A 25,845-nucleotide genomic window follows, 5' to 3' on the forward strand; every position below is an offset into this window, starting at 1 on the left:
TCTGTTTGAAGGCTCTCACAAGCGGCCCCGAACGGATCCGTCCAGCCCTAATGCATTCTGAGTAGATAAGGATCCGCTAAGAATGCATCAGTATGGCTCAGTTTCGCCTCCATTCCGCTCAGCAGGCGGACACCCGAACGCAGCTTGCAGCGTTCGGGTGTCCGCCTGGCCGTGCGGAGCCAAAAGGATCCGTCCAGACTTACAATGTAAGTCAAATGGGACGGATCCGTTTGTCGTTGACACAATATGGTGAAATTTCAAACGGATCCGTTCCCCATTGACTTTCAATGCAAAGTCTGACTAACAATTAGACTTAGATTTTTTTCTGAAATATAATGAAAACGGATCCGTTCTGAATGGATACCATCGTTTGCATTATAGGAGCGGATCCGTCTGTGCAGAGACCAGACGGATCCGCTCCGAACGCGAGTGTGAAAGTAGCCTAACACACAACCTCTTAACTCAAATTTCTTAACTCATCAGGTAATCTTGAAACACAAGGTATTTTTAAAATATCTTAATGTAGTTAATTGCATTAAGTTTACACAACAAGTCTCATAAAGCATGTGTGTTACCTCTACTACATCCGTGTTTCATCCCTTTTCAAATGATTACTTAATACCTGTTGTGACATATACAAAATCTTCTGGTTTCATCATACATCTCTACCTCGCTGAGCTTGTATACTGTATATATTGTATACACACAGCCCGGTACTGATATATGATGTCACCAGATGATTTCATACGTTTCACACGTTTATATCTACATAAACCGCAAACATCATTCAGCATTCTGGTCAACGTCCCCGACCATTACATACATCCCCCACTTAATTTGCATGGGATTCAAGATTTTACATATATATATATATATATATATATATATATGTATATAACACAGAAAAAACTGCGGCACTCCTTGAAGTAGAAAAATGTGCAATTTATTCACACATGTCAGCAGAGACAACGTTTCGGTTCTCTCCCAGAACCTTTTTCAAGTCACTTGACTTGAAAAAGGTTCTGGGAGAGAACCGAAACGTTGTCTCTGCTGACATGTGTGAATAAATTGCACATTTTTCTACTTCAAGGAGTGCCGCAGTTTTTTCTGTGTTATATTGCTGGTCCTGGATCGAGGGATCACTGCGGGCACCATTACAGCTTCAGCTGCATACTAAGGAGTGCTGCCTGACCTTTTGTTATGGATATATATGTATATATATATATGTATGTATATGTGTATGTTCCGCAAAAACTCAAAAACGCAACCATCGATTTAAACAAAACTTGGAATACACATCCCTTGCTACCTGGAAAGAAATCTTGCAGGGTCTCGGCTCTCTACGACGTACACAAGATATTCCCAAAAAATGACCTGTATTATCCAATACAAGCCTGCCAGCCTTTCTCTTAAATCCCAACTGCCAATTGACAGGAGCTGTGGAGTTCACAGTTAAAGGGGCGTTTACCGTGAAAGTCACTGTGTATTAGGGCCGGTCACAATCAAAGTCACTGTTAAAGGGGCGGTCACCGTCAAAGTGACACTTAAAGGGGAGACTTTAAAGGGAACCTGTCACCTGGATTTTGGGTATAGAGCTGAGGACATGGGTTGCTAGATGACCACTAGCACATCCGCAATACCCAGTCCCCATAGCTCTGTGTGCTTTTATTGTGTAAAAAAAAACGATTTGATACATATGCAAATTAACCTGAGATGAGTCAGAGCTTGAAAATATGACTCTTCTCTAGTCACACAAGTAAGATATGACTCTTTTATGTTAATTTGAATATGTATCATATAGTTTTTTTTCACACAATAAAAGCACACAGAGCCTTGGGAACTGGGTATTGCGGATGTGCTAGTGGCCATCTAGCAACCCATGTCCTCAGCTCTATACCCAAAATCCTGGTGACAGGTTCCCTTTAAGCCTCCTTCTAATTATAAAGTTACCTTGACTAGAGTTGAGCGAACACCTGGATGTTCGGGTTCGAGAAGTTCGGCCGAACTTCCCGAAAATGTTCGGGTTCGGGATCCGAACCCGATCCGAACTTCGTCCCGAACCCGAACCCCATTGAAGTCAATGGGGACCCGAACTTTTCGGCACTAAAACGGCTGTAAAACAGCCCAGGAAAGGGCTAGAGGGCTGCAAAAGGCAGCAACATGTAGGTAAATCCCCTGCAAACAAATGTGGATAGGGAAATGAATAAAAATAAAAATTAAATAAATAAAAATTAACCAAAATCAATTGGAGAGAGGTCCCATATCAGAGAATCTGGCTTACCGTCACCCACCACTGGAACAGTCCATTCTCAGATATTTAGGCCCCGGCACCCAGGCAGAGGAGAGAGGTCCCGTAACAGACAATCTGGCTTCATGTCAGCAGAGAATCAGTCTTCATGTCATAGCAGAGAATCAGGCTTCACGTCACCCACCACTGCAACAGTCCATTTTCATAAATTTAGGCCCAGCACCCAGGCAGAGGAGAGAGGTCCCGTAACAGACAATCTGGCTTCATGTCAGCAGAGAATCAGTCTTCATGTCATAGCAGAGAATCAGGCTTCACGTCACCCACCACTGCAACAGTCCATTTTCATAAATTTAGGCCCAGCACCCAGGCAGAGGAGAGAGGTCCCGTAACAGACAATCTGGCTTCATGTCAGCAGAGAATTAGTCTGCATGTCATAGCAGAGAATGAGGCTTCACGTCAGCCACCACTGCAACAGTCCATTGGCATATATTTAGGCCCAGCACACAGGCAGAGGAGAGAGGTCCCGTAACAGAGGATCTGGCTTCATGTCAGCAGAGAATTAGTCTGCATGTCATAGCAGAGAATGAGGCTTCACGTCAGCCACCACTGCAACAGTCCATTGGCATATATTTAGGCCCAGCACACAGGCAGAGGAGAGAGGTCCCGTAACAGAGGATCTGGCTTCATGTCAGCAGAGAATCAGTCTGCATGTCATAGCAGAAAATCATGCTTCACGTGACCCAACATTGGAACAGTCCATTGGCATATATTTAGGCCCCGGCACCCAGACAGAGGAGAGGTTCATTCAACTTTGGGTAGCCTCGCAATATAATGGTAAAATGAAAATAAAAATAGGATTGAATGAGAAAGTGCCCTGGAGTCCAATAATATATGGTTAAGGGGAGGTAGTTAATGTCTAATCTGGACAAGGGACGGACAGGTCCTGTGGGATCCATGCCTGGTTCATTTTTATGAACGTCAGCTTGTCCACATTGGCTGTAGACAGGCGGCTGCGTTTGTCTGTAATGACGCCCCCTGCCGTGCTGAATACACCTTCAGACAAAACGCTGGCCACCGGGCAGGCCAGCACCTCCAAGGCATAAAAGGCTAGCTCTGGCCACGTGGACAATTTAGAGACCCAGAAGTTGAATGGGGCCGAACCATCAGTCAGTACGTGGAGGGGTGTGCACACGTACTGTTCCACCATGTTAGTGAAATGTTGCCTCCTGCTAACACGTTGCGTATCAGGTGGTGGTGCAGTTAGCTGTGGCGTGTTGACAAAACTTTTCCACATCTCTGCCATGCTAACCCTGCCCTCAGAGGAGCTGGCCGTGACACTGCTGCCTTGGCGACCTCTTGCTCCTCCTCTGCCTTGGCCTTGGGCTTCCACTTGTTCCCCTTTGACATTTGTGAATGCTCTCAGTAGCGCGTCTACCAACGTGCGCTTGTACTCGCGCATCTTCCTATCACGCTCCAGCGCAGGAAGTAAGGTGGGCACATTGTCTTTGTAGCGTGGATCCAGCAGGGTGGCAACCCAGTAGTCCGCACACGTTAAAATGTGGGCAACTCTGCTGTCGTTGCGCAGGCACTGCAGCATGTAGTCGCTCATGTGTGCCAGGCTGCCCAGGGGTAAGGACAAGCTGTCCTCTGTGGGAGGCGTATCGTCATCGTCCTGCCTTTCCCCCCAGCCACGCACCAGTAATGGACCCGAGCTGCGTTGGGTGCCACCTCGCTGTGACCATGCTTCATCCTCATCCTCCTCCACCTCCTCCTCATCCTCGTCCTCCTCGTCCTCCAGTAGTGGGCCCTGGCTGGCCACATTTGTACCTGGCCTCTGCTGTTGCCAAAAACCTCCCTCTGAGTTACTTCGAAGAGACTGGCCTGAAAGTGCTAAAAATGACCCCTCTTCCTCCTCCTCCTCCTGGGCCACCTCCTCTTCCATCATCGCCCTAAGTGTTTTCTCAAGGAGACATAGAAGTGGTATTGTAACGCTGATAACGGCGTCATCGCCACTGGCCATGTTGGTGGAGTACTCGAAACAGTGCAACAGGGCACACAGGTCTCGCATGGAGGCCCAGTCATTGGTGGTGAAGTGGTGCTGTTCTGTAGTGCGACTGACCCGTGCGTGCTGCAGCTGAAACTCCACTATGGCCTGCTGCTGCTCGCACAGTCTGTCCAGCATGTGCAAGGTGGAGTTCCACCTGGTGGGCACGTCGCATATGAGGCGGTGAGCGGGAAGGCCGAAGTTACGCTGTAGCGCAGACAGGCGAGCAGCAGCAGGATGTGAACGCCGGAAGCGCGAACAGACGGCCCGCACTTTATGCAGCAGCTCTGACATGTCGGGGTAGTTGTGTATGAACTTCTGCACCACCAAATTCAGCACATGCGCCAAGCAAGGGATGTGCGTCAAATTGGCTAGTCCCAGAGCTGCAACGAGATTTCGCCCATTATCACACACCACCAGGCCGGGCTTGAGGCTCACCGGCAGCAACCACTCGTCGGTCTGTTGTTCTATACCCCGCCACAACTCCTGTGCGGTGTGGGGCCTGTCCCCCAAACATATGAGTTTCAGAATGGCCTGCTGACGTTTACCCCGGGCTGTGCTGAAGTTGGTGGTGAAGGTGTGTGGCTGACTGGATGAGCAGGTGGAAGAAGAGGAGGAGGAAGCTGAGAAGGAGGAGGTGGCAACAGGAGGCAAAGAATGTTGCCCTGCGATCCTTGGCGGCGGAAGGACGTGCGCCAAACAGCTCTCCGCCTGGGGCCCAGCTGCCACTACATTTACCCAGTGTGCAGTTAGGGAGATATAGCGTCCCTGGCCGTGCTTACTGGTCCACGTATCTGTGGTTAGGTGGACCTTGCTACAGATGGCGTTGCGCAGTGCACACTTGATTTTATCGGATACTTGGTTGTGCAGGGAAGGCACGGCTCTCTTGGAGAAGTAGTGGCGGCTGGGAACAGCATACTGTGGGACAGCAAGCGACATGAGCTGTTTGAAGCTGTCTGTGTCCACCAGCCTAAATGACAGCATTTCATAGGCCAGTAGTTTAGAAATGCTGGCATTCAGGGCAATGGATCGAGGGTGGCTAGGTGGGAATTTACGCTTTCTCTCAAATGTTTGTGAGATGGAGAGCTGAACGCTGCCGTGTGACATGGTTGAGACGCTTGGTGACGGAGGTGGTGGTGGTGGTGTTGGTGGTACATCCCCTGTTTGCTGGGCGGCAGGTGCCAACGTTCCTCCAGAGGCGGAGGAAGAGGCCGAGGCGGCAGCAGCAGAAGAGGCCGAGGCGGCAGCAGCAGAAGAGGTAGCAGGGGGAGCCTGAGTGACTTCCTTGTTTTTAAGGTGTTTACTCCACTGCAGTTCATGCTTTGCATGCAGGTGCCTGGTCATGCAGGTTGTGCTCAGGTTCAGAACGTTAATGCCTCGCTTCAGGCTCTGATGGCACAGCGTGCAAACCACTCGGGTCTTGTCGTCAGCACATTGTTTGAAGAAGTGCCATGCCAGGGAACTCCTTGAAGCTGCCTTTGGGGTGCTCGGTCCCAGATGGCGGCGGTCAGTAGCAGGCGGAGTCTCTTGGCGGCGGGTGTTCTGCTTTTGCCCACTGCTCCCTCTTTTGCTACGCTGTTGGCTCGGTCTCACCACTGCCTCTTCCTCCAAACTGTGAAAGTCAGTGGCACGACCTTCATTCCATGTGGGGTCTAGGACCTCATCGTCCCCTGCATCGTCTTCCACCCAGTCTTGATCCCTGACCTCCTGTTCAGTCTGCACACTGCAGAAAGACGCAGCAGTTGGCACCTGTGTTTCGTCATCATCAGAGACATGCTGAGGTGGTATTCCCATGTCCTCATCATCAGGAAACATAAGTGGTTGTGCGTCAGTGCATTCTATGTCTTTCACCGCTGGGGAAGGGCTAGGTGGATGCCCTTGGGAAACCCTGCCAGCGGAGTCTTCAAACAGCATAAGAGACTGCTGCATAACTTGAGGCTGAGACAGTTTCCCTGGTATGCATGGGGGTGATGTGACAGACTGATGGGGTTGGTTTTCAGGCGCCATCTGTGCGCTTTCTGCAGAAGACTGGGTGGGAGATAATGTGAACGTGCTGGATCCACTGTCGGCCACCCAATTGACTAATGCCTGTACCTGCTCAGGCCTTACCATCCTTAGAACGGCATTGGGCCCCACCATATATCGCTGTAAATTCTGGCGGCTACTGGGACCTGAGGTAGTTGGTACACTAGGACGTGTGGATGTGGCAGAACGGCCACGTCCTCTCCCAGCACCAGAGGGTCCACTAACACCACCACGACCATGTCCACGTCCGCGTCCCTTACTAGATGTTTTCCTCATTGTTATGGTTCACCACAACAACAAAAATATTATTTGGCCCAATGTATTGTATTCAAATTCAGCGGGATATAAATTCGAGGCCTACTATTTAGGCGCTGGGTGACGGGTATGGATTTAGTGACAGAATTAGACTTGGAAATGCACAGTAGCGTGTGTGTGAAGTTATTCTGAATGACCCTATGTGCACCTTGAATATTATATACCCTTTTAGGGATAGATTTCAAATAGCTCTGATATAGCAGAAACCACTATATTATGAAATTGCTAAATTGGGAATTGTATTTCAACCCAGAACAAAAAATGTGCTTTGACGGACACTAAATAACTTGCCCAGCCACAACAGTACAGCGGTAACGACAGATGTAGCGGGATATAAATTTGAGGCCTAGTATTTAGGCGCTGGGTGACCGGTATGGATTTACTAACAGAATTAGACTTGGAAATGCACAGTAGCGTGTGTGTGAAGTTATTCTGAATGACCCTATGTGCACCTTGAATATTATATACCCTTTTAGGGATAGATTTCAAATAGCTCTGATATAGCAGAAACCACTAAATAATGAAATTGCTAAATTGGGAATTGTTTTTCAACCCAGAACAAAAAATGTGCTTTGGCGGACACTAAATAACTTGCCCATCCACAACAGGACAGCGGTAACGACAGATTTAGCGGGATATAAATTTGAGGCCTACTATTTAGGCGCTGGGTGACCGGTATGGATTTAGTGACAGAATTAGACTTGGAAATGCACAGTAGCGTGTGTGTGAAGTTATTCTGAATGACCCTATGTGCACCTTGAATATTATATACCCTTTTAGGGATAGATTTCAAATAGCTCTGATATAGCAGAAACCACTAAATTATGAAATTGCTAAATTGGGAATTGTATTTCAACCCAGAACAAAAAATGTGCTTTAACGGACACTAAATAACTTGCCCAGCCACAACAGTACAGCGGTAACGACAGATGTAGCGGGATATAAATTTGAGGCCTAGTATTTAGGCGCTGGGTGACCGGTATGGATTTAGTGGCAGAATTAGACTGGGATATGGCCAAAAAATAACCACACTATTGCTGGTTAAATGCACTTGGTGTGACAGCTTGACCAACCACACTACTGAGGGTTAAATGCACTTGGTGACGGGCGCAGCTTGCCCCTGATGTAGTATATGGCCAAAAAATGAACAGACTATTGCTGGTTAAATGCACTTGGTGTGACAGCTTCACCCTGATGTAGGCTTTAGCCAAAAAACAACCACACCATTGAGGGTTAAATGCACTTGGTGACAGGCGCAGCTTGCCCCTGATGTAGTATATGGCCAAAAAATGAACAGACTATTGCTGGTTAAATGCACTTGGTATGACAGCTTGACCAACCACACTACTGAGGGTTAAATGCACTTGGTGACGGGCGCAGATTGCCCCTGATGTACTATATGGCCAAAAAATGAACAGACTATTGCTGGTTAAATGCACTTGGTGTGACAGCTTGACCAACCACACTACTGAGGGTTAAATGCACTTGGTGACGGGCGCAGCCTGCCCCTGATGTAGTATATGGCCAAAAAATGAACAGACTATTGCTGGTTAAATGCACTTGGTGTGACAGCTTGACCAACCACACTACTGAGGGTTAAATGCACTTGGTGACGGGCGCAGCTTGCCCCTGATGTAGTATATGGCCAAAAAATGAACAGACTATTGCTGGTTAAATGCACTTGGTGACGGGCGCAGCTTGCCCCTGATTTAGTATATGGCCAAAAAATAAACAGACTATTGCTGGTTAAATGCACTTGGTGTGACAGCTTCACCCTGATGTAGGCTTTAGCCAAAAAACAACCACACCATTGAGGGTTAAATGCACTTGGTCGCAGCTTGTGCTGGCGCACCACAAGACACAAAATGGCCGCCGATCACCCCAGAAAAAAGTCACTGACAAACGGTCTGGGCAGCCTAAAAACAGTGAGCAATTGAATTTCAGCAGCTCAATGATGCACAGCTGCAGATCGATCAGTTAATCAAGTCCTTTGGAGGAGTTAATCTGCCTAATCTCGCACTACTGTCGCAGCCGCAACCTCTCCCTACGCTAATCAGAGCAGAGTGACGGGCGGCGCTATGTGACTCCAGCTTAAATAGAGGCTGGGTCACATGGTGCTCTGGCCAATCACAGCCATGCCAATAGTAGGCATGGCTGTGACGGCCTCTTGGGGCAAGTAGTATGACGCTTGTTGATTGGCTGCTTTGCAGCCTTTCAAAAAGCGCCAAGAAAGCGTCACAAAAGCGCCAAGAAAGCGACGAACACCGAACCCGAACCCGGACTTTTACGAAAATGTCCGGGTTCGGGTCCGTGTCACGGACACCCCAAAATTCGGTACGAACCCGAACTTTACAGTTCGAGTTCGCTCATCCCTAACCTTGACAACTAAATCAACAGGGAGGGAGGGCGGTTTGGCAGCAGATCTTCAAAATGCAGCTTAGCAGACAGTCTAACGCTGGCAGCCACAAAAAATTATATACCCAACATAACACCATCCAATAACCCCTTATCTAATTTCCGAACTGTTGTTAGCTTTACCTAAACATCCATTACCCAGTCACAATACCCTATAGGGCACCTTCCTAACAAATCCCATGTTACCTCATCCTACCTTGTAACTTAGACACTTTTTTTATTATTTGTTTAAAAGGTAAATCCACAATTGGTATAATTCATAATACCATGCAGAGTCCACCATATAGGAATTTCTTGATCTTTACCTTGGTTATGGTTTATGAGTTGTTTTGTGTAAATTCTTAACATTGCGTCATTATTACAGGTCAACCCGTTCCCTCGGTCCGCAACCACAAAAAAACAACCTATAAAAAAAGGTGAACGAGGAGGAGGGAGAAAATGTGGAGGCGCCCATGGAGGAGGAGAGAGAAAATGTGGAGGCGGCCATAGAGGAGGAGGGAGAAAATGTGCAGGCCACTTCACCCCCAGATGTTGGTGATACAGAGGCCACTGAGGAGGAGACCGGACCTTCCCAGCCACCTGATTCCGCCCCCCAGCTCCAGAAGAGGAGGAAGAGGTGATCTACACCCCCCACCGGGAGGGTAAATATGTGCACACATTACTATAATTTGATATACATAACATATTCACAAGCATCCCACGATCCCCACAACACCCTGCATCTCCGGAGCTGTAATGCACATGTGTAATGAATCTGACAAATAGCAGACTTTAGTTAACATGGCTGCCTGTTTAGCTGAGTTGCATTTGCACCCCGTTTCACAAACGATTATGCCTGGGGGCAGGGTGTCTGTTGGTCCGTAATAGACTGTTCCTCTGCATCAAGTCACGTTCCGCTGAGGCCTACGCTTAATGGCCGGTCATGAAGTGGTTAAAAGTGGTAACAATGAGGGGACAACAGAAACTAGTGTTATATTAAAATTAAAAAAATGCACTATTTGTCTTATAAGTAACCCTAATTTTAATTATAATATTTTTTTCCAGTAGTGAACATGGCTATAAGAGAATTGGAGGCCACCAAAAAGGAATTTAGTAAAGATGTTGCGGAGCTCAAGAAAATGCAGCATCGCTTTAATAAGAGGATGCGGCAAATGGAGGAAAAAAACCTTCACCAGCTCCGAAAACTCTACAAAATATTATTGGAGTTGAAAAAGTTGCCATAGAGGCTTGCTTTATTATTTTTGTTATAATATAATACATTTTTAACAGTTTGATAACGTGTGTTGTTTTTTTTTTTTTTTATGTAATGTTACAGTGTAATTTTCGACATTTGTTGTAAGGCCCCTTTATTCCAGGGTCAGGACAGACAGCAGAACAGACAGCATTAGGTACATGGTAACACTGTAGTATACGCCCCACACATAACTCAGCAGTGTCAGGACCTACAACAGCAAGTATCGGTAACGGTGGAGTATAAGGCCCACACATAACTCAGCAGTGTCGGGAGTAGGACCTACAACAGCAAGTATCGGTAACGGTGGAGTATAAGGCCCACACATAACTCAGCAGTGTCGGGAGTAGGACCTACAACCGCAAGTATCTTTAACGGTGGAGTCTAAGGCCCACACATAACTCAGCAGTGTCGGGAGTAGGACCTATAAAAGCAAGTATCGGTAACGGTGGAGTATAAGGCCCACACATAGGTAATCAGGGTCAGGACAGACTTCAGCATCAGCAGCAGACATATGCTAAGGGTCCAGTTTAAGGCCTACACATAGCTCAGCCTAACTCAGCACGACAGTCAGCAGCACGTTCGAAGTGTGCAGCAGGAATTTGTTCCCAGGAATGGGCCCCTACCAGACCAGGACAACACCAAAAATAAACCAATACACCTCTGACAGCATCATGTTGTAAGTGTGCAGCAGGAATGCGCTAACATGAAAAAAATTACACTATTTGACTTTCTAAAATTTTTGTTTAAATAAAAACTAAAAATTTTAACCGCCTCCGGACCGCCTAACGCAGGATCGCGGTCCGGAGGCGGCAGTGTGAAGCAGAGTCACGCATATATGCATCATCTCGCGAAACGTGAGATGACGCTCACAGCCGGCCCGCGCATGTGCAGGGTCGGCAAAAGTTAGAGGGGGGTTACATGATCAGCCTGCCAGCCAAAGATCATCGCTGGCAGGCTGATGATTTTTTTAAAAAGAATCACAGGCCATTTAACACCTTATATTTATAAATATAAGGTGTTAAATGGCTTCTCTGCTCCTCTGCTGATTTTTTTGGTCGGTTGGTCTCAGCAGAGGAGCACACATCACAGTGAGTACACCAAACACCACACTTAGCCCCCAGATCACCCCCCATCACCCCAATTAACCCCTTGATCGCCCCTGTCAATCACCTAGTGAAAGGGAAAAAAGTGATCAGTGTAAACCGTCACTTTTTTTTTCCACTGGTATTGACTGATAGGTTTTAGGATAGTTTAGGCCCCTTGGTTAGGTAGTTAGCAATCGTTTAGTGCCCAGCCCACCGCACCGCAGTCACTGATTCGCTGATTAGCGTATCGCTAATCAGCATTTGTACTTTTATAGTATCTGTAAGTGATCAAAACTGATCACAGTCAGATCTATAATAGTATTAGTGTCACCTGAGTTCGCTCTCCACCCAAAACGCAGTGTTTGCCCGATCAGGCCTGATCGGTCGCCCACACGTGCGTTCACCCACGCCCGCCCCACCGCAGTGACAAAAAAAAAATATTTTTTTGATCACTGCACAATCACTTTACAAGCGCTGCGGCGATAAAAAAATCAGTTTCGATATTTTTTATCAATCGCAGCGGCCTCCGGTACTCCCATTTGTAAGACAGGCTTGCTTTTTTTCTTGGGAAGTCTCAGGGAATACCCCCTAAATTTAGTAGTCCTTCTGAAGAGGCCTACAGGCTTCTGACCCAGTCGGATGAGGAATGGGAACCCTCATCTGACGAATCCAGCGGGTCAGAATATGAACCTGTAGAAAGCAGTGGCAGTCTGACCCAAAGTTCGGACGAGGATGTTGAGGTCCCTAATACCAACAGGCGTACCCGGCCCCGTGTTGCTACACCACAGGTTGCGCAGGATCCGCTTCAAGGGCAGCAGAGTGGGGCTGGCGCTGTCAGATTACGTGGTGAGGCATACACCAGCAGCGCAGCCCACCCTGGACCTAGTACCAGCACTGCCGTACAACATGGTGAAGGGGCGAGCACCGGAAGGGCAGTTGAAGCTGGTACGGTGGCACGTGCAATAGTTACCCCGTCGCAGCCACCGCACAGACAGGCCCGTAGACCACCTAGAGTCCCTGATGTGCTGGCAAACCCTGATTGGCAGTACCCAACTTCAGCCGCACCATTAGTTCCCCCTTTCACTGCCCAGTCTGGAGTTCGGGTTGAGACAGCTCAGATCGGTTCGGCACTGGGATTTTTTTAGCTGTTCTTGACTGCGGAGCTCTTGGACATAGTCGTGGCAGAAACAAATCGGTATGCCACTCAATTTATAGCCGCCAACCCAGGAAGCTATTATGCCCAGCCTTTTTGGTGGAAACCCGTCCAAGTTTCCGAAAAAAACTCACATGCCCATGTTCTCTGCTGCCATGTCCAGGGCACGATTTGAGGCCATCCTGCGTTTCCTGCACTTTAGCGATAACACCACCTCCCGTCCCAGAGGCCACCCAGCTTTTGACCGGCTCCACAAAATTCGGCCCCTCATAGACCACTTCAACAACAAATTTGCAGATTTGTATACCTTTGAGCAAAACATCTGTGTAGACGAGTCCCTTATACATTTTACTGGGCGCCTTGGCTTCACGCGCCCGGTATGGGGTCAAATTGTATAAGCTCTGTGAAAGGGCCACAGGCTATACCCACAAATTTCAGATCTATGAGGGTAAAGATCAGACCCTGGAGCCGGTCGGTTGCCCTGACTACCTGGGGAGCAGTGGGAAGACAGTCTGGGACTTGGTGTCACCCTTATTTGGCAAGGGGTACCATCTTTATGTGGACAATTTCTACACAAGTGTGCCCCTCTTCAGGCATTTGTTCCTAGAACAGATTGGCTGCTGTGGCACCGCGCGACCTAGTCGCCGGGGCTTCCCCCAACCGCTCGTTACCACCCGTCTTGCAAGGTGGTATAAGAAGGTGTCTGTATATTTAATTCAATTGACTGTATATAATAGTTTTGTTCTCTACAGTAAGGCTGGGAGAACAGGATCCTTCCTCAAATTTCAGGAAGAGATCATCGAGAACCTCCGGTATCCAGGAGGTTCCGTGGCCCCATCCACCAGTGTAGTGAACCGTCTACACGAGCGACATTTCCCCAATGTCGTTGCTGGTACCTCAACCCAACTGTCACCCCGAAAAAAATGTCGTGTCTGTAGTAGGAGTGGAATAAGGCGTGACACCTGCTATTTCTGTCCTGACTTCCCTGACTACCCTGCCCTATGCTTTGGGGAGTGTTTCCGGAAGTACCACACACAGGTACACTTAGCATAGGGATTGCGTTACACAGGACAGGCACACAGGGCTATTAAGGCCAATTCACACAGAGCTGCTGCAAACCTCTCCTTTCACCTGGGACAAAGTGCATAATGTACTTCGCCACATCTTTGGGCGATTTGCGCTTTGCACATTGTCCCATGGGGAAGGAGAGGTTTGTCCTATAAAGGTAAAAAAAATCAAAATAAATCACCAGTAAGCAAAAAAGTTAACGTTCTGTTCAAAAAGTTAAATAAAGTTTATATGTGCCGTTCAAATGTTATTATAAAGTTAATAAATTTATTGCGTTGCGGCCTGTTTTTTTCTTTTTTGTTTTGTTTTTTTTACCTTCCAGGTGGACCAACCGATCGACTAGCTGCAGCACTTATGTGCATTCTGACAGAAGCATTGCGCTGCTGTCAGATTACACAAAAGTCGGTGTATGCGGCGCTGCAAGACTCCTCTGCAGTAAAAGATACGTTTGCCGAGGCATATGAGCTGAGGGGGCGGCGGTGTTCATATGCTTTGGCAAACACTTTGTATATAAAAATAAATAAATCCCGGCAATGATTTATTCATCCACATCGATTGATGTGAATGGAGAAATCGGGTTTGCCAGGGCATACGAGCTAAGTGGGTATGGATGTTGGGCGGAGCTCCTATGTCCTGGCAGACGCCTTTCCCCTCCTTTTTTTTTTGGGCAGAGATTTTTTCATCCACATTGATCGATGTGAATGAAGAAATCTGTGCAGTTCATTTTTTCTTTCAGCCCAGAGGCACCCCAAGGTATTCGCTGAGGGGCATATTGAGTCCATGAAAGATTGAAATTTTCATCCCAAGTTAGCGGAAAGGGAGACTTTGTGAGAAAAAAATAAAATAAAATCAATTTCCGCTAACTTGTGCCAAAAAAATAATTTTTCTATGAACTCGCCATGCCCCTCATTGAATACCTTGGGGTGTCTTCTTTCCAAAATGTGGTCACATTTATACTGCCCTGGCATTTTAGAGGCCCTAAATTGAGAGAAGAAGTCTGGGATCCAAATGTCTAAAAATGCCCTCCTAAAAGGAATTTGGGCCCCTTTACGCATCTAGGCTGCAAAAAAGTGTCACACATGTGGTATCGCCGTACTCAGGAGAAGTTGGGGAATGTGTTTTAGGGTGTCATTTTACATATACCCATGCTGGGTGAGATAAATATCTTGGTCAAATGCCAACTTTGTATAAAAAAATGGGAAAAGTTGTCTTTTGCCGAGATATTTCTCTCACCCAGCATGGGTATATGTAAAAATACACCCCAAAACACATTGCCCTACTTCTTCTGAGTACGGCAATACCAGATGTGTGACACTTTTTTGCAGCCAAGGTGGGCAAATGGGCCCACATTCCAAAGAGCACCTTTCAGATTTCACAGGGCATTTTTTACAGATTTTGATTTCAAACTACTTCTCACGCATTAGGGCCCCTAAAATGCCAGGGCAGTATAACTACCCCACAAGTGACCCCATTTTGGAAAGAAGACACCCCAAGGTATTCCATGAGGGGCATGGCGAGTTCCTAGAATTTTTTTTTTTTTATCACAAGTTAGCGGAAAATTATGATTTTTTTTTTTCTTACAAAGTCTCATATTCCACTAACTTGTGACAAAAAATAAAAACTTCCATGAACTCACTATGCCCATCACGAAATACCTTGGGGTTGTCTTCTTTCCAAAAAGGGGTCACTTGTGGGGTAGTTATACTGCCCTGGCATTTTAGGGGCCCTAATGCGTGAGAAGTATTTTGAAATCAAAATCTGTAAAAAATGGCCTGTGAAATCCGAAAGGTGATCTTTGGAATGTGGGCCCCTTTGCCCACCTAGGCTGCAAAAAAGTGTCACACATGTGGTATCGCCGTACTCAGGAGAAGTTGGGGAATGTGTTTTGGGGTGTAATTTTACATATACCCATGCTGGGTGAGATAAATATCTCGGCAAAAGACAACTTTTCCAATTTTTTTATACAAAGTTGGCATTTGACCAAGATATTTATCTCACCCAGCATGGGTATATGTAAAATGACACCCCAAAACACATTGCCTAACTTCTCCTTAGTACGGCGATACCACATGTGTGATGCTTTTTTGCAGCCTAGGTGGGAAAAGGGGCCCACATTCCAAAGAGCACCTTTAGGATTTCACAGGCCATTTTTTACACATTTTGATTTCAAACTACTTCCCACACATTAGGGCCCCTAAAATGCCAGGGCAGTATAACTACCCCACAAGTGACCCCATTTTGGAAATAAGATACCCCAAGGTATTTTTATGATGGGCATAGTGAGTTCATGGAAGTTTTTATTTTTTGTCACAAGTTAGTGGAATATGAGATTTTATAAGAAAAAAATAAAATAAAAAATTCATCATTTTCCGCTAACTTGTGACAAAAAATACAAAGTTCTATGAACTCACTATGCCCATCAGCGAATACCTTAGGGTGTCTACTTTCAGAAATTGAGTTATTTGTGGGGGTTTTCTACTGTCTGGGCTTGTAGAACCTAAGGAAACATGACAGGTGCTCAGAAAGTCAGAGCTGCTTAAAAAAGCGGAAATTCACATTTTTGTACCATAGTTTGTAAACGCTATAACTTTTACCCAAACCATTTTTTTTTTACCCAAACATTTTTTTTATCAAAGACATGTAGAACAATAAATTTAGAGAAAAATTAATATATAGATGCGTTTAAAAAAATATATATTACAACTGAAAGTGAAAAATGTCATTTTTTGCTAAAATTTCGTTAAATTTCGATTAATAACAAAAAAAGTTAAAATGTCAGCAGCAATGAAATACCACCAAATGAAAGCTCTATTAGTGAGAAGAAAAGGAGGTAAAATTCATTTGGGTGGTATGTTGCATGACCGAGCAATAAACGGTGAAAGTAGTGTAGAGCAGAATTGTAAAAAGTGATCTGGTCATTAAGGGTGTTTAAGCTAGGGGAGCTGAGGTGATTAAACAAGAAAAAGAAGTACAAAATTAGCTACACACGACACGACACATTCCTCTGACTGAGAGAACTTTCAAGACTGGACACATCAATCAAGTCTGTGGCAGATAAATGTTTTTAATAACATTTTAACAATAATCATTTTTGCCTTATTTTTACTTTTTTTCATGAAATCCATATGTTTTATTATTTTACGGTTCCTCTGATCCATCCTCCGAACCTTTTTTGAAACCCGCCGCAGAAGCTTATGTAGAGCCAATCGTTCCTTTTCTTGCTCCTTCTGGTACTTGGCCATTCGTGTATGGCATTTATTGATTACTGTATGTTTAAAAGAAAATATTAATGCAATTTAGTTTATCAGAGAATTAGTGCATTGTGTGGAGTAGGTGTATAAACACTTAAGATTTACATCTAAATCCAAAAGTAACACATGTTTATGGTCATTATAGTGTTTTTTAGATTAGAGATAGTTCGGATACAGTTTAATGTTATTTTTTTGGGTAGTTTATATTTATTAGCTACTTTAGACACTTACGCCACTTGCTCACGACCGTATGTCCTACGAGACATACAGTCCAAAAAATTCAATCGGATCAATATAGATAATAATCGCATCTACGAATATTTCAGAATTCGTGATCTACAGAACAATCATTGTGCTGCATGCAATAGCTACACAAACAACATACACTCACCTAAAGAATTATTAGGAACACCTGTTCTATTTCTCATTAATGTGATTATCTAGTCAACCAATCACATGGCAGTTGCTTCAATGCATGTAGGGTTGTGGTCCTGGTCAAGACAATCTCCTGAACTCCAAACTGAATGTCAGAATGGGAAAGAAAGGTGGGCTACAACAGCAGAAGACCCCACCGGGTACCACTCATCTCCACTACAAATAGGAAAAAGAGGCTACAATTTGCACGAGCTTAAATTATTGCCTGGTCTGATGAGTCTCGATTTCTGTTGAGACATTCAAATGGTAGAGTCCGAATTTGGCGTAAACAGAAAGAGAACATGTATCCATCATGCCTTGTTACCACTGTGCAGGCTGATGGTGGTGGTGTAATGGTGTGGGGGATGTTTTCTGGGCACACTTTAGGCCCCTTAGTGCCAATTGGCCATCATTTAAATGCCACAGGCTACCTGAGCATTGTTTTCTGACCATGTCCAACCCTTCATGACCACCATGTACCCATCCTCTGATGGCTACTTCCAGCAGGATAATGCACCATGTCACAAAGCTCGAATCATTTCAAATTGGTTTCTTTAACATGACAATAAGTTCAGTGTACTAAAATGGCCCCCACAGTCACCAGATCTCAACCCAATAGAGCATCTTTGGGATGTGGTGGAACGGGAGCTTCATGCCCTGGATGTGTATCCCTCAACTGCAAGATGCTATCCTATCAATATGGGCCAACATTTCTAAAGAATGCTATCAGCACCTTGTTGAATCAATGTCACGTAGAATTAAGGCAGTTCTGAAGGAAAAATGGGGTCCAACACCGTATTAGTATGGTGTTCCTAATAATTCTTTAGGTGAGTGTATATATGCTTTAAGAGAATATTACTTACAGTTAATATGATGTCGTCCTCATCTTTCTCAAATATGTGTCTGAACTTTGACGTACTTCCAGTAGCCATTGTAGTCATTCACTTGTAAAGTTCAAATTGTGATGATGAATGCTTTATAGACACTGGTCACTGGGCGGTTCTAGTACTGTAAATTACGTCATATGCTTTTTCACGCACGTTTACGTTACCCGCTTTATTTAAATTAGGGACAGCGATAGCAAATTAAAAAAATATAAAATTTGAATATTATTTGGAACAAAAAAAATCGAAATCAAGATTTCGATTTTTTTCACTGATATTCGAAAAAACAAATACATAGCAATATAGTGAATATATTCGTTATTTAATCAACTTCGGCATACACCTCCACGACAAGCGTCCCTTCACCATGGGAACGCCTGTGGGTTAGAAAATACCATCGGATCTGAGTTTTCCCTGAGATCGTGAAAACTCAAATCCGATGGTATGGTCTAACCCACAGGCGTTGCCATGGTTACGGGGACACTTATCGGGGAGCAGTATGCCAAAGTGGAATAACTACACATTGGAAAGAAAAAGGACGAATATTCTAAATAACGAATGTATTCTTAATATTGCTCTAACTTCGTCTTTTAGAATATTCTTAATATTGCTCTAACTTTGTCTTTTAGAATATTCTTAATATTGCTCTAACTTCGTCTTTTAGAATATTATGAATATTCTAAAAGACAAAGTTAAAGCAATATTAAGAATATTCGTAAAATACACATATAGACTGCAATTTAGATAATATAGTGCTATAGTAATTTTTTTAATAGTGTACATATTTTCCAAAACTGAAGTTCAGAGGAGGCAAAAGAAAATTAGACTAAAAAAATAAAAAAATTATAGCACTATATTAGCTAAATTACAATCTATATGTGTATTTTACGAATATTCGTAATATTGCTCTAACTTCATCTTTTAGAATATTACGAATATTCTAAAAGACGAAGTTAGAGCAATATTAAGAATTTTCGTAAAATACACATATTAGCCTAGACATAGTCAATTAGTCATAGGAACGTTGCCTCATACTGTCAAAAGAAAAATCGCAATACGCGATTAATTAAGTCGCATATTATTTGTGATAAATAGAATAATGACGAATATTCGATTTCGACGAATATAAGACAAATATTCAAACTAAGCGCTACAAAGAAACTGGCTCACATGCGGACCGCCCCAGGAAAGGAAGACCAAGAGTCACCTCTGCTGCGGAGGATAAGTTCATCCGAGTCACCAGCCTGAGAAATCGCAGGTTAACAGCAGCTCAGCTTAGAGACCAAGTCAATGCCACACAGAGTTCTAGCAGCAGACACATCTCTAGAACAACTGTTAAGAGGAGACTGTGTGAATCAGGCCTTCATGGTAGAATATCTGCTAGGAAACCACTGCTAAGGACAGGCAACAAGCAGAAGAGACTTGTTTAGGCTAAAGAACACAAGGAATGGACATTAGACCAGTGGAAATCTGTGCTTTGGTCTGATGAGTCCAAATTTGAGATCTTTGGTTCCAACCACCGTGTCTTTGTGCGACGCAGAAAAGGTGAACGGATGGACTCTACATGCTCAGTTCCCACCGTGAAGCATGGAGGAGGAGGTGTAATGGTGTGGGGGTGCTTTGCTGGTGACACTGTTGGAGATTTATTCAAAATTGAAGGCATACTGAACCGGCATGGCTACCACAGCATCTTGCAGCGGCATACTATTCCATCCGGTTTGCGTTTAGTTGGACCATCATTTATTTTTCAACAGGACAATGACCCCAAACACACCTCCAGGCTGTGTAAGGGCTATTTGACCGTGAAGAAGAGTGATGGGGTGCTGCGCCAGATGACCTGGCCTGCACAGTCACCGGACCTGAACCCAATCAAGATGGTTTGGGGTGAGCTGGACCGCAGAGTGAAGGCAAAAGGGCCAACAAGTGCTAAGCATCTCTGGGAACTCCTTCAAGACTGTTGGAAGACCATTTCAGGTGACTACCTCTTGAAGCTCATCAAGAGAATGCCAAGAGTGTGCAAAGCAGTAATCAAAGCAAAAGGTGGCTACTTTGAAGAACCTAAAATATGACATATTTTCGTTGTTTCACACTTTTTTGTTATGTATATAATTCCACATGTGTTAATTCATAGTTTTGATGCCTTCAGTGTGAATCTACAATTTTCATAGTCATGAAAATAAAGAAAACTCTTTGAATGAGAAGGTGTCCAAACTTTTGGTCTGTACTGTATATATATATATATATATATATATATATGTTTCTCCCAGGATTCAAACTTCCAGCCTTATACATTAGAGGCAAGGACATTAACCACTACACTATAGCGCTAAATGTTAACCTGCTGAATAGAAATACTCACTACATCAGAAACTACAATAAGGCTTTTCTGACACAGTTTAGCATTTAGCTTTATAGCTGAGTGGATAAGGTCCTTGCCTCTAATGTACAAAGTTGGGAGTTTGAATCCTGGCAGAAACATTTTAGAAATTAGATTTAAATACACTAGGGTGTCCCCAAGCACTGACTCCATATATGGATATAGTTAGGTATAAGGCCATCCTTCATATAAGATAGGGCTAGGGGCTATTTATAGTATTCAGTATATTGGGCAGACTAGATGGGGCAAATGGTTCTTATCTGCCGACACATTTTATGGAGCTATATATGGAGTCAGAGCAGGGACTCCTAAGCCGAACTATAGTCCCAACACTCTCCCCTCTTCAGAGCAGTGCCTGGGGTTCTTTGATTGACTTCCATTGTGCTCGGATGCTCAGTGGAACACCCGAGCATCGCAAAGTGCTCCACTCTAGCACTTTGCTCAACACTACTCTTTATTGCTGCCAATACCACCATGCTCCTCTGATGTGAGCTCCTCCTCAGCACCCCAATCTGGCTCCCAGGTACTTACCAACACACAATCATCATCAGAGTTCCCACCCTTCCCGCAACTTTTCTAAGACTGATATGTCATTGTGAGCTCCTTGGCCCCCTCCTGATTTCCTGCTCTGTATTTTCCTCAGGTGCCACTGTTGTTAACACAGTAAGCCAAAACCTGGGGTAAATGGATTGACTGCATAAAACAGACTAGATGAATATCTTCTATAGGTAGAGCTTTATTCTTTACTGATTGAATGCTCTTGATTATTTTGAGAACATGAGTGTTAACACACATGCTTTGAAATGTTATGACTAAGCAGAGAACCTGAAAATATGCTCATGGACAAAAAAAAGGAGTTGTTGGAATGGAATGAAATTTCTATGTGTGGATGTAATAAAGATATATGTGATTGCAAAATTACAGTGAAAGGATAAGTTTATTGGGGCAAACTGGATACAAGAATGAGATACAGTTAGATATGGAGGTATACAGGTTCTTTATGGTATCTTGCAGTACATTTCCTCACAGATTTTACAGCTGGGCCTGAAGATCATGCACACTTGTAGGTTTCTGAAGATGACGTCCCAGCTGGTCCTATAAACGCTCAATTGGCAATAAACCTAGCAACCAAGCAAGACATGGAAGTGTTGTAATCTAGCACAGACATTCCTGGTAAACCCTTGCTGTGTGTGGCTAAGCATTATCCTGCTGAAAAATACCAGTTGGAAGCCCTATCATGAAAAGAACACTTGTGGTCGCGGAGGTGATGGACTGTCGTAAGTGATGACTCCAGATCATCATTCCAGCAGTTGGGGCAGTGTGTTGCTCCGTAACAAAGGCAGGATTGAAGCACTCACCACGAGGTCTTCATACTCAGACCTGGCCGGTGTGGGCTCCCAAACAGAACCTGATTACTAAAGACAAAATGGTTCTAGTTCAGGTTTCTGTCAATGCCAGAAACCTAATGGGCACGATGACACCAAATTTCCTTCTTCTAAGTGCCTGGAAATGGTGAGACAGGGGTGTGTAATGAAGGTGTCACCTGTGTCTGGATGGTGGACAGTAAAAGTATGGGAGCTGCTCATGTTTGCGGATTAAACAATCTTCTCTACTGGTGTTATTTCTGGGCCATTCGGAGCCTGTTCTCCATGACTTCACCTAAAGACTGCTCCCAATACCTTGTAACAGCTAGGCTATATGTAATATTTTACATATCTGCTTGATACATGACTGCATGCCGAGTTTTGCAACAATCTGACGTCTATGTGGGTAGCTAATTTAACACCATTTGCAATGACTATAAAATGTGGTTAATGCATCCTTCACACAGTTTTCTTTTTTTTTTTTTATCATGAGGAGCTGCATTTTTGCAGTTTTTCAAATGTTATTTTTGTCACTTTGTATTTTATTTTTGTCTAATTTGTATTTTATTTCTGTCACTTTGCAAGCATTTAAAGGGAACCTGTCGCCTGGATTTTGTGTACAGAGCTGAGGACATGGGTTGCTAGATCGCCGCTAGCACATCCGCAATACTCAGTCCCCATAGCTCTCTGTGCTTTTATTGTGTAAAAAACCTGATTTGATACATATGCAAATTAACCTGAGATGAGTCCTGTCCCTGACTCTTCTCACGTACAGGACTCATCTCAGGTTAATTTGCATATGTATCAAATCAGGTTTTTTACACAATAAAAGCACACAGAGCTATGGGGACTGAGTATTGCGGATGCGCTAGGGGCGATTTAGCAACCCATGTCCTCAGCTCTGTACACAAAATCCTGGTGACAGGTTTCCTTTAAATTATCTACATTATAAAAATCAATGTCTGTCTGTCTGGCCTCTATAGGCATCCTGACGCCTGTACCGATGGACACCAAATTTGGCACATAGGTACTCTGTCTGTCTGGGCAGGTTTTCATAAAGGTCTCAGTTCTCTAGGACATACTGTTCTTGAGATATTTCCAAAAATGTATTAGCCAAAAGGAGCTCGCAGGTTTTTTCACTCATAACCTGTCATACACGTGGACACATGACCCTTATTAGCCACAGGTCCTTTATTCTTAACATACATACATACATACAGTTTTACATCAGGTTTCCATAACAACGCAGCCATTTTTCTTTACTGGTATAGGTCACTTTTGAGGGGACGGGGTGCTGTGGAAGTCATTGTTAAGGGAACAGGCTGCAGTGGAGGTCACTGTTAATGGGGCGGGTTGCTGTGGAGGTTACTGTTAAGGGGCAGGGTACTGTGGAGGTCACTTATAAGGGGGTGAAGTGCTGTGGAGGTAATCGTTAAGGAGGTGGGGCACTGTGGAGGTCACAGTTAAGAGAGTGGGGTGCTATGGAGGTCACTGTTAAAGGGGTGTGGCATTGTGGAGGTCACTGTTAAGGAGATGGAATGCTGTTTGGTCACTGTTAAAGGAGAGGGGCACTGTGGAGGTCACTATTATGGGGGACAGTTAATAAAATAAACAGCTTGTAACTGCCGAGAACATCCGATATCCACCTCAACCGAGGGATGATTACTCTATCCAAGTAATTGACTAAGCCTATGGCAGCTATCATATATATATAGAACCTACACAGAGAATTGCCAGACCGCTTATACTATTCAAAATCTTTATTACAAAAAATCACAAATATTTGCATGATTAAACATAAAAACAATACAGTGCAGGAGATAAAAACGACATCACTGGAGGAGATCTACAGCGGATCTAAGTCCATATGTATTCAACATGATTTTCACTTTTTAAAGTGCATGTGCAGCAGAATGACAAATAAATGTATAACAAATATTAAGTAAGTCTTTGGACATTTACCCATGCTGTTTCTCCTCCAGGATGGCGCCAACCCCAACGCGCGTTTCGGCGTACCTTCGTCTGGGTACGCCGAAACGCGCGTTGGGGTTGGCGCCATCCTGGAGGAGAAACAGCATGGGTAAATGTCCAAAGACTTACTTAATATTTGTTATACATTTATTTGTCATTCTGCTGCACATGCACTTTAAAAAGTGAAAATCATGTTGAATACATATGGACTTAGATCCGCTGTAGATCTCCTCCAGTGATGTCGTTTTTATCTCCTGCACTGTATTGTTTTTATGTTTAATCATGCAAATATTTGTGATTTTTTGTAATAAAGATTTTGAATAGTATAAGCGGTCTGGCAATTCTCTGTGTAGGTTCTATTTGTAACTGCCGAGGTATATAGGACTACTAGTGATTTGCCCCATGAAAAAAAACAGGGCATGGATTGGCCTCCTGGGCACCCTTGGAACAAATCGAACACTTCATACTTGGACAGTGCCGGGTATTTTCTTTTAATACATAAACATGCCCTTTTTCTGGGGTTTTCAACTCCTATAGAGGTTGCTATAGGAAAAAACATCAGAAAAAGGGATACCTAGAGCATGCTATGTTTTGACAAAAAAAAGTGCCAAAGTGGTATATCCAAAAACACTATATCTATAGTACTTTCAAATTGCACTACATAATTTAGGGCACACCCACAAGTACTAAAAATTATTGCAGAAAATTCTGCAGTGTTTTCACAGTAAAAAACATATGTACTACATGCAGTTTTTGCCACAGATAAGCCAGCGGAATTTACCCTCTCCATTATAAAAGCTGAAATCCACTGGGGAGAATCACAGCATACAGTAAACTGACATGCTGCAGATTTCAAATCTGCCGGTCAATTTAAGGAAGAAGTTGAGGAGGCGGTGAATGGGTGGATGTGGCGGTATAGGCTCACGTGGCGGTCTAGGTGGAAGCGGCGGCGAAGGAGGAATAGGTAGCCAACACAGATGTGTGTTATTTAGCATTTTTACATAGGGGTATCCCCCAAAATATTGGGACATATAAAAAAAAGGAATAACTGCACTTGAGTACAAGGATGGATGGTTGAGGCTGTTAGAACTGTCTATTCTGCACAAGGTACAGACAAGTCTTGTGGGATCTAGGCCTGGTTCATTTTAATGAACGTGAGCTTGTCCACGTTGGCTGTGGACAGGCGCCTGTGTCTGTCTGTAATGACGCCTCCTGCAGTGCTAAATACACGTTCACGTGCTTCCACTTGTCCCCTGGCATTAGTCGGGAATGCTCTCAGGAGCGCCTCTACCAGCGTGCGCCTGTAGTCACGCATCTTCCTATCACGCTCCAGTGAGGGAATTAAGGATGGCACATTGTCTTTGTAACAGGGATCCAGCAGGGTGGCCACCCAGTAGTCGGCACACGTTAAAATGTGGGCAACTCTGCAGTCGTTGCGCAGGCACTGCAGCATGTAGTCGCTCATGTGTGCCAGGCTGCCAAGAGGTAAGGACAAGCTGTCCTCTGTGGAAGGCGTATCGTCTGCATCCTCTGTATCCCCCCAGCCACGCACCAGTGATGGGCACGAGATGCATTGGGTGCCACCCTGCTGTGAAGATGCTTCATCCTCCTCATCCTCCTCCTCCTCCTTCTCCAGTAGTGGGCCCTGTCTGGCCAAATTTGTACCTGGCCTCTGCTGTTGCAAAAAACCTCCCTCGGAGGCACTTCTAAAAGACTAGCCTAAAAGTCTTAGAAATGACCCCTCTTCCTCCGCCTGGCCCACATCCTCTTCCATCATCGCCCTAAGTGTTTTCTCAAGGAGACATAGAAGTGGTATTGTAACACTGATAACGGCGTCATCGCCACTGGCCATGTTGGTGGAGTACTCGAAACAGCGCAACAGGGCACACAGGTCTTGCATGGAGGCCCAGCCATTGGTGGTGAAGTGGTGCTGTTCCACAGTGCGACTCACCCGTGCGTGCTGCAGCTGAAACTCCACTATGGCCTGCTGCTGCTCA

General features: G+C 44.6%; 1 protein-coding gene across 4 annotated transcripts in view; it reads right to left on the reverse strand.

Annotated features, from left to right (window-relative positions):
• LOC122935669 (beta-galactoside alpha-2,6-sialyltransferase 1-like) overlaps positions 1–25,845 on the reverse strand; it is a 418,780-nt gene that overhangs the window by 241,754 nt on the left and 151,181 nt on the right. For all 4 annotated transcript variants that reach the window (XM_044291488.1, XM_044291489.1, XM_044291490.1 and 1 more), the window contains one exon: positions 16,694–16,852. In XM_044291488.1, coding sequence (XP_044147423.1) covers positions 16,694–16,829 — 136 coding nt within the window. In that variant the 5' untranslated portion in view covers positions 16,830–16,852. The remainder of the gene's footprint in view (positions 1–16,693; positions 16,853–25,845) is intronic.

This window comes from Bufo gargarizans, chromosome 4 (genome assembly GCF_014858855.1).
Source record: "Bufo gargarizans isolate SCDJY-AF-19 chromosome 4, ASM1485885v1, whole genome shotgun sequence".
In the NCBI taxonomy this organism is placed as follows: Eukaryota; Metazoa; Chordata; class Amphibia; order Anura; family Bufonidae; genus Bufo; species Bufo gargarizans.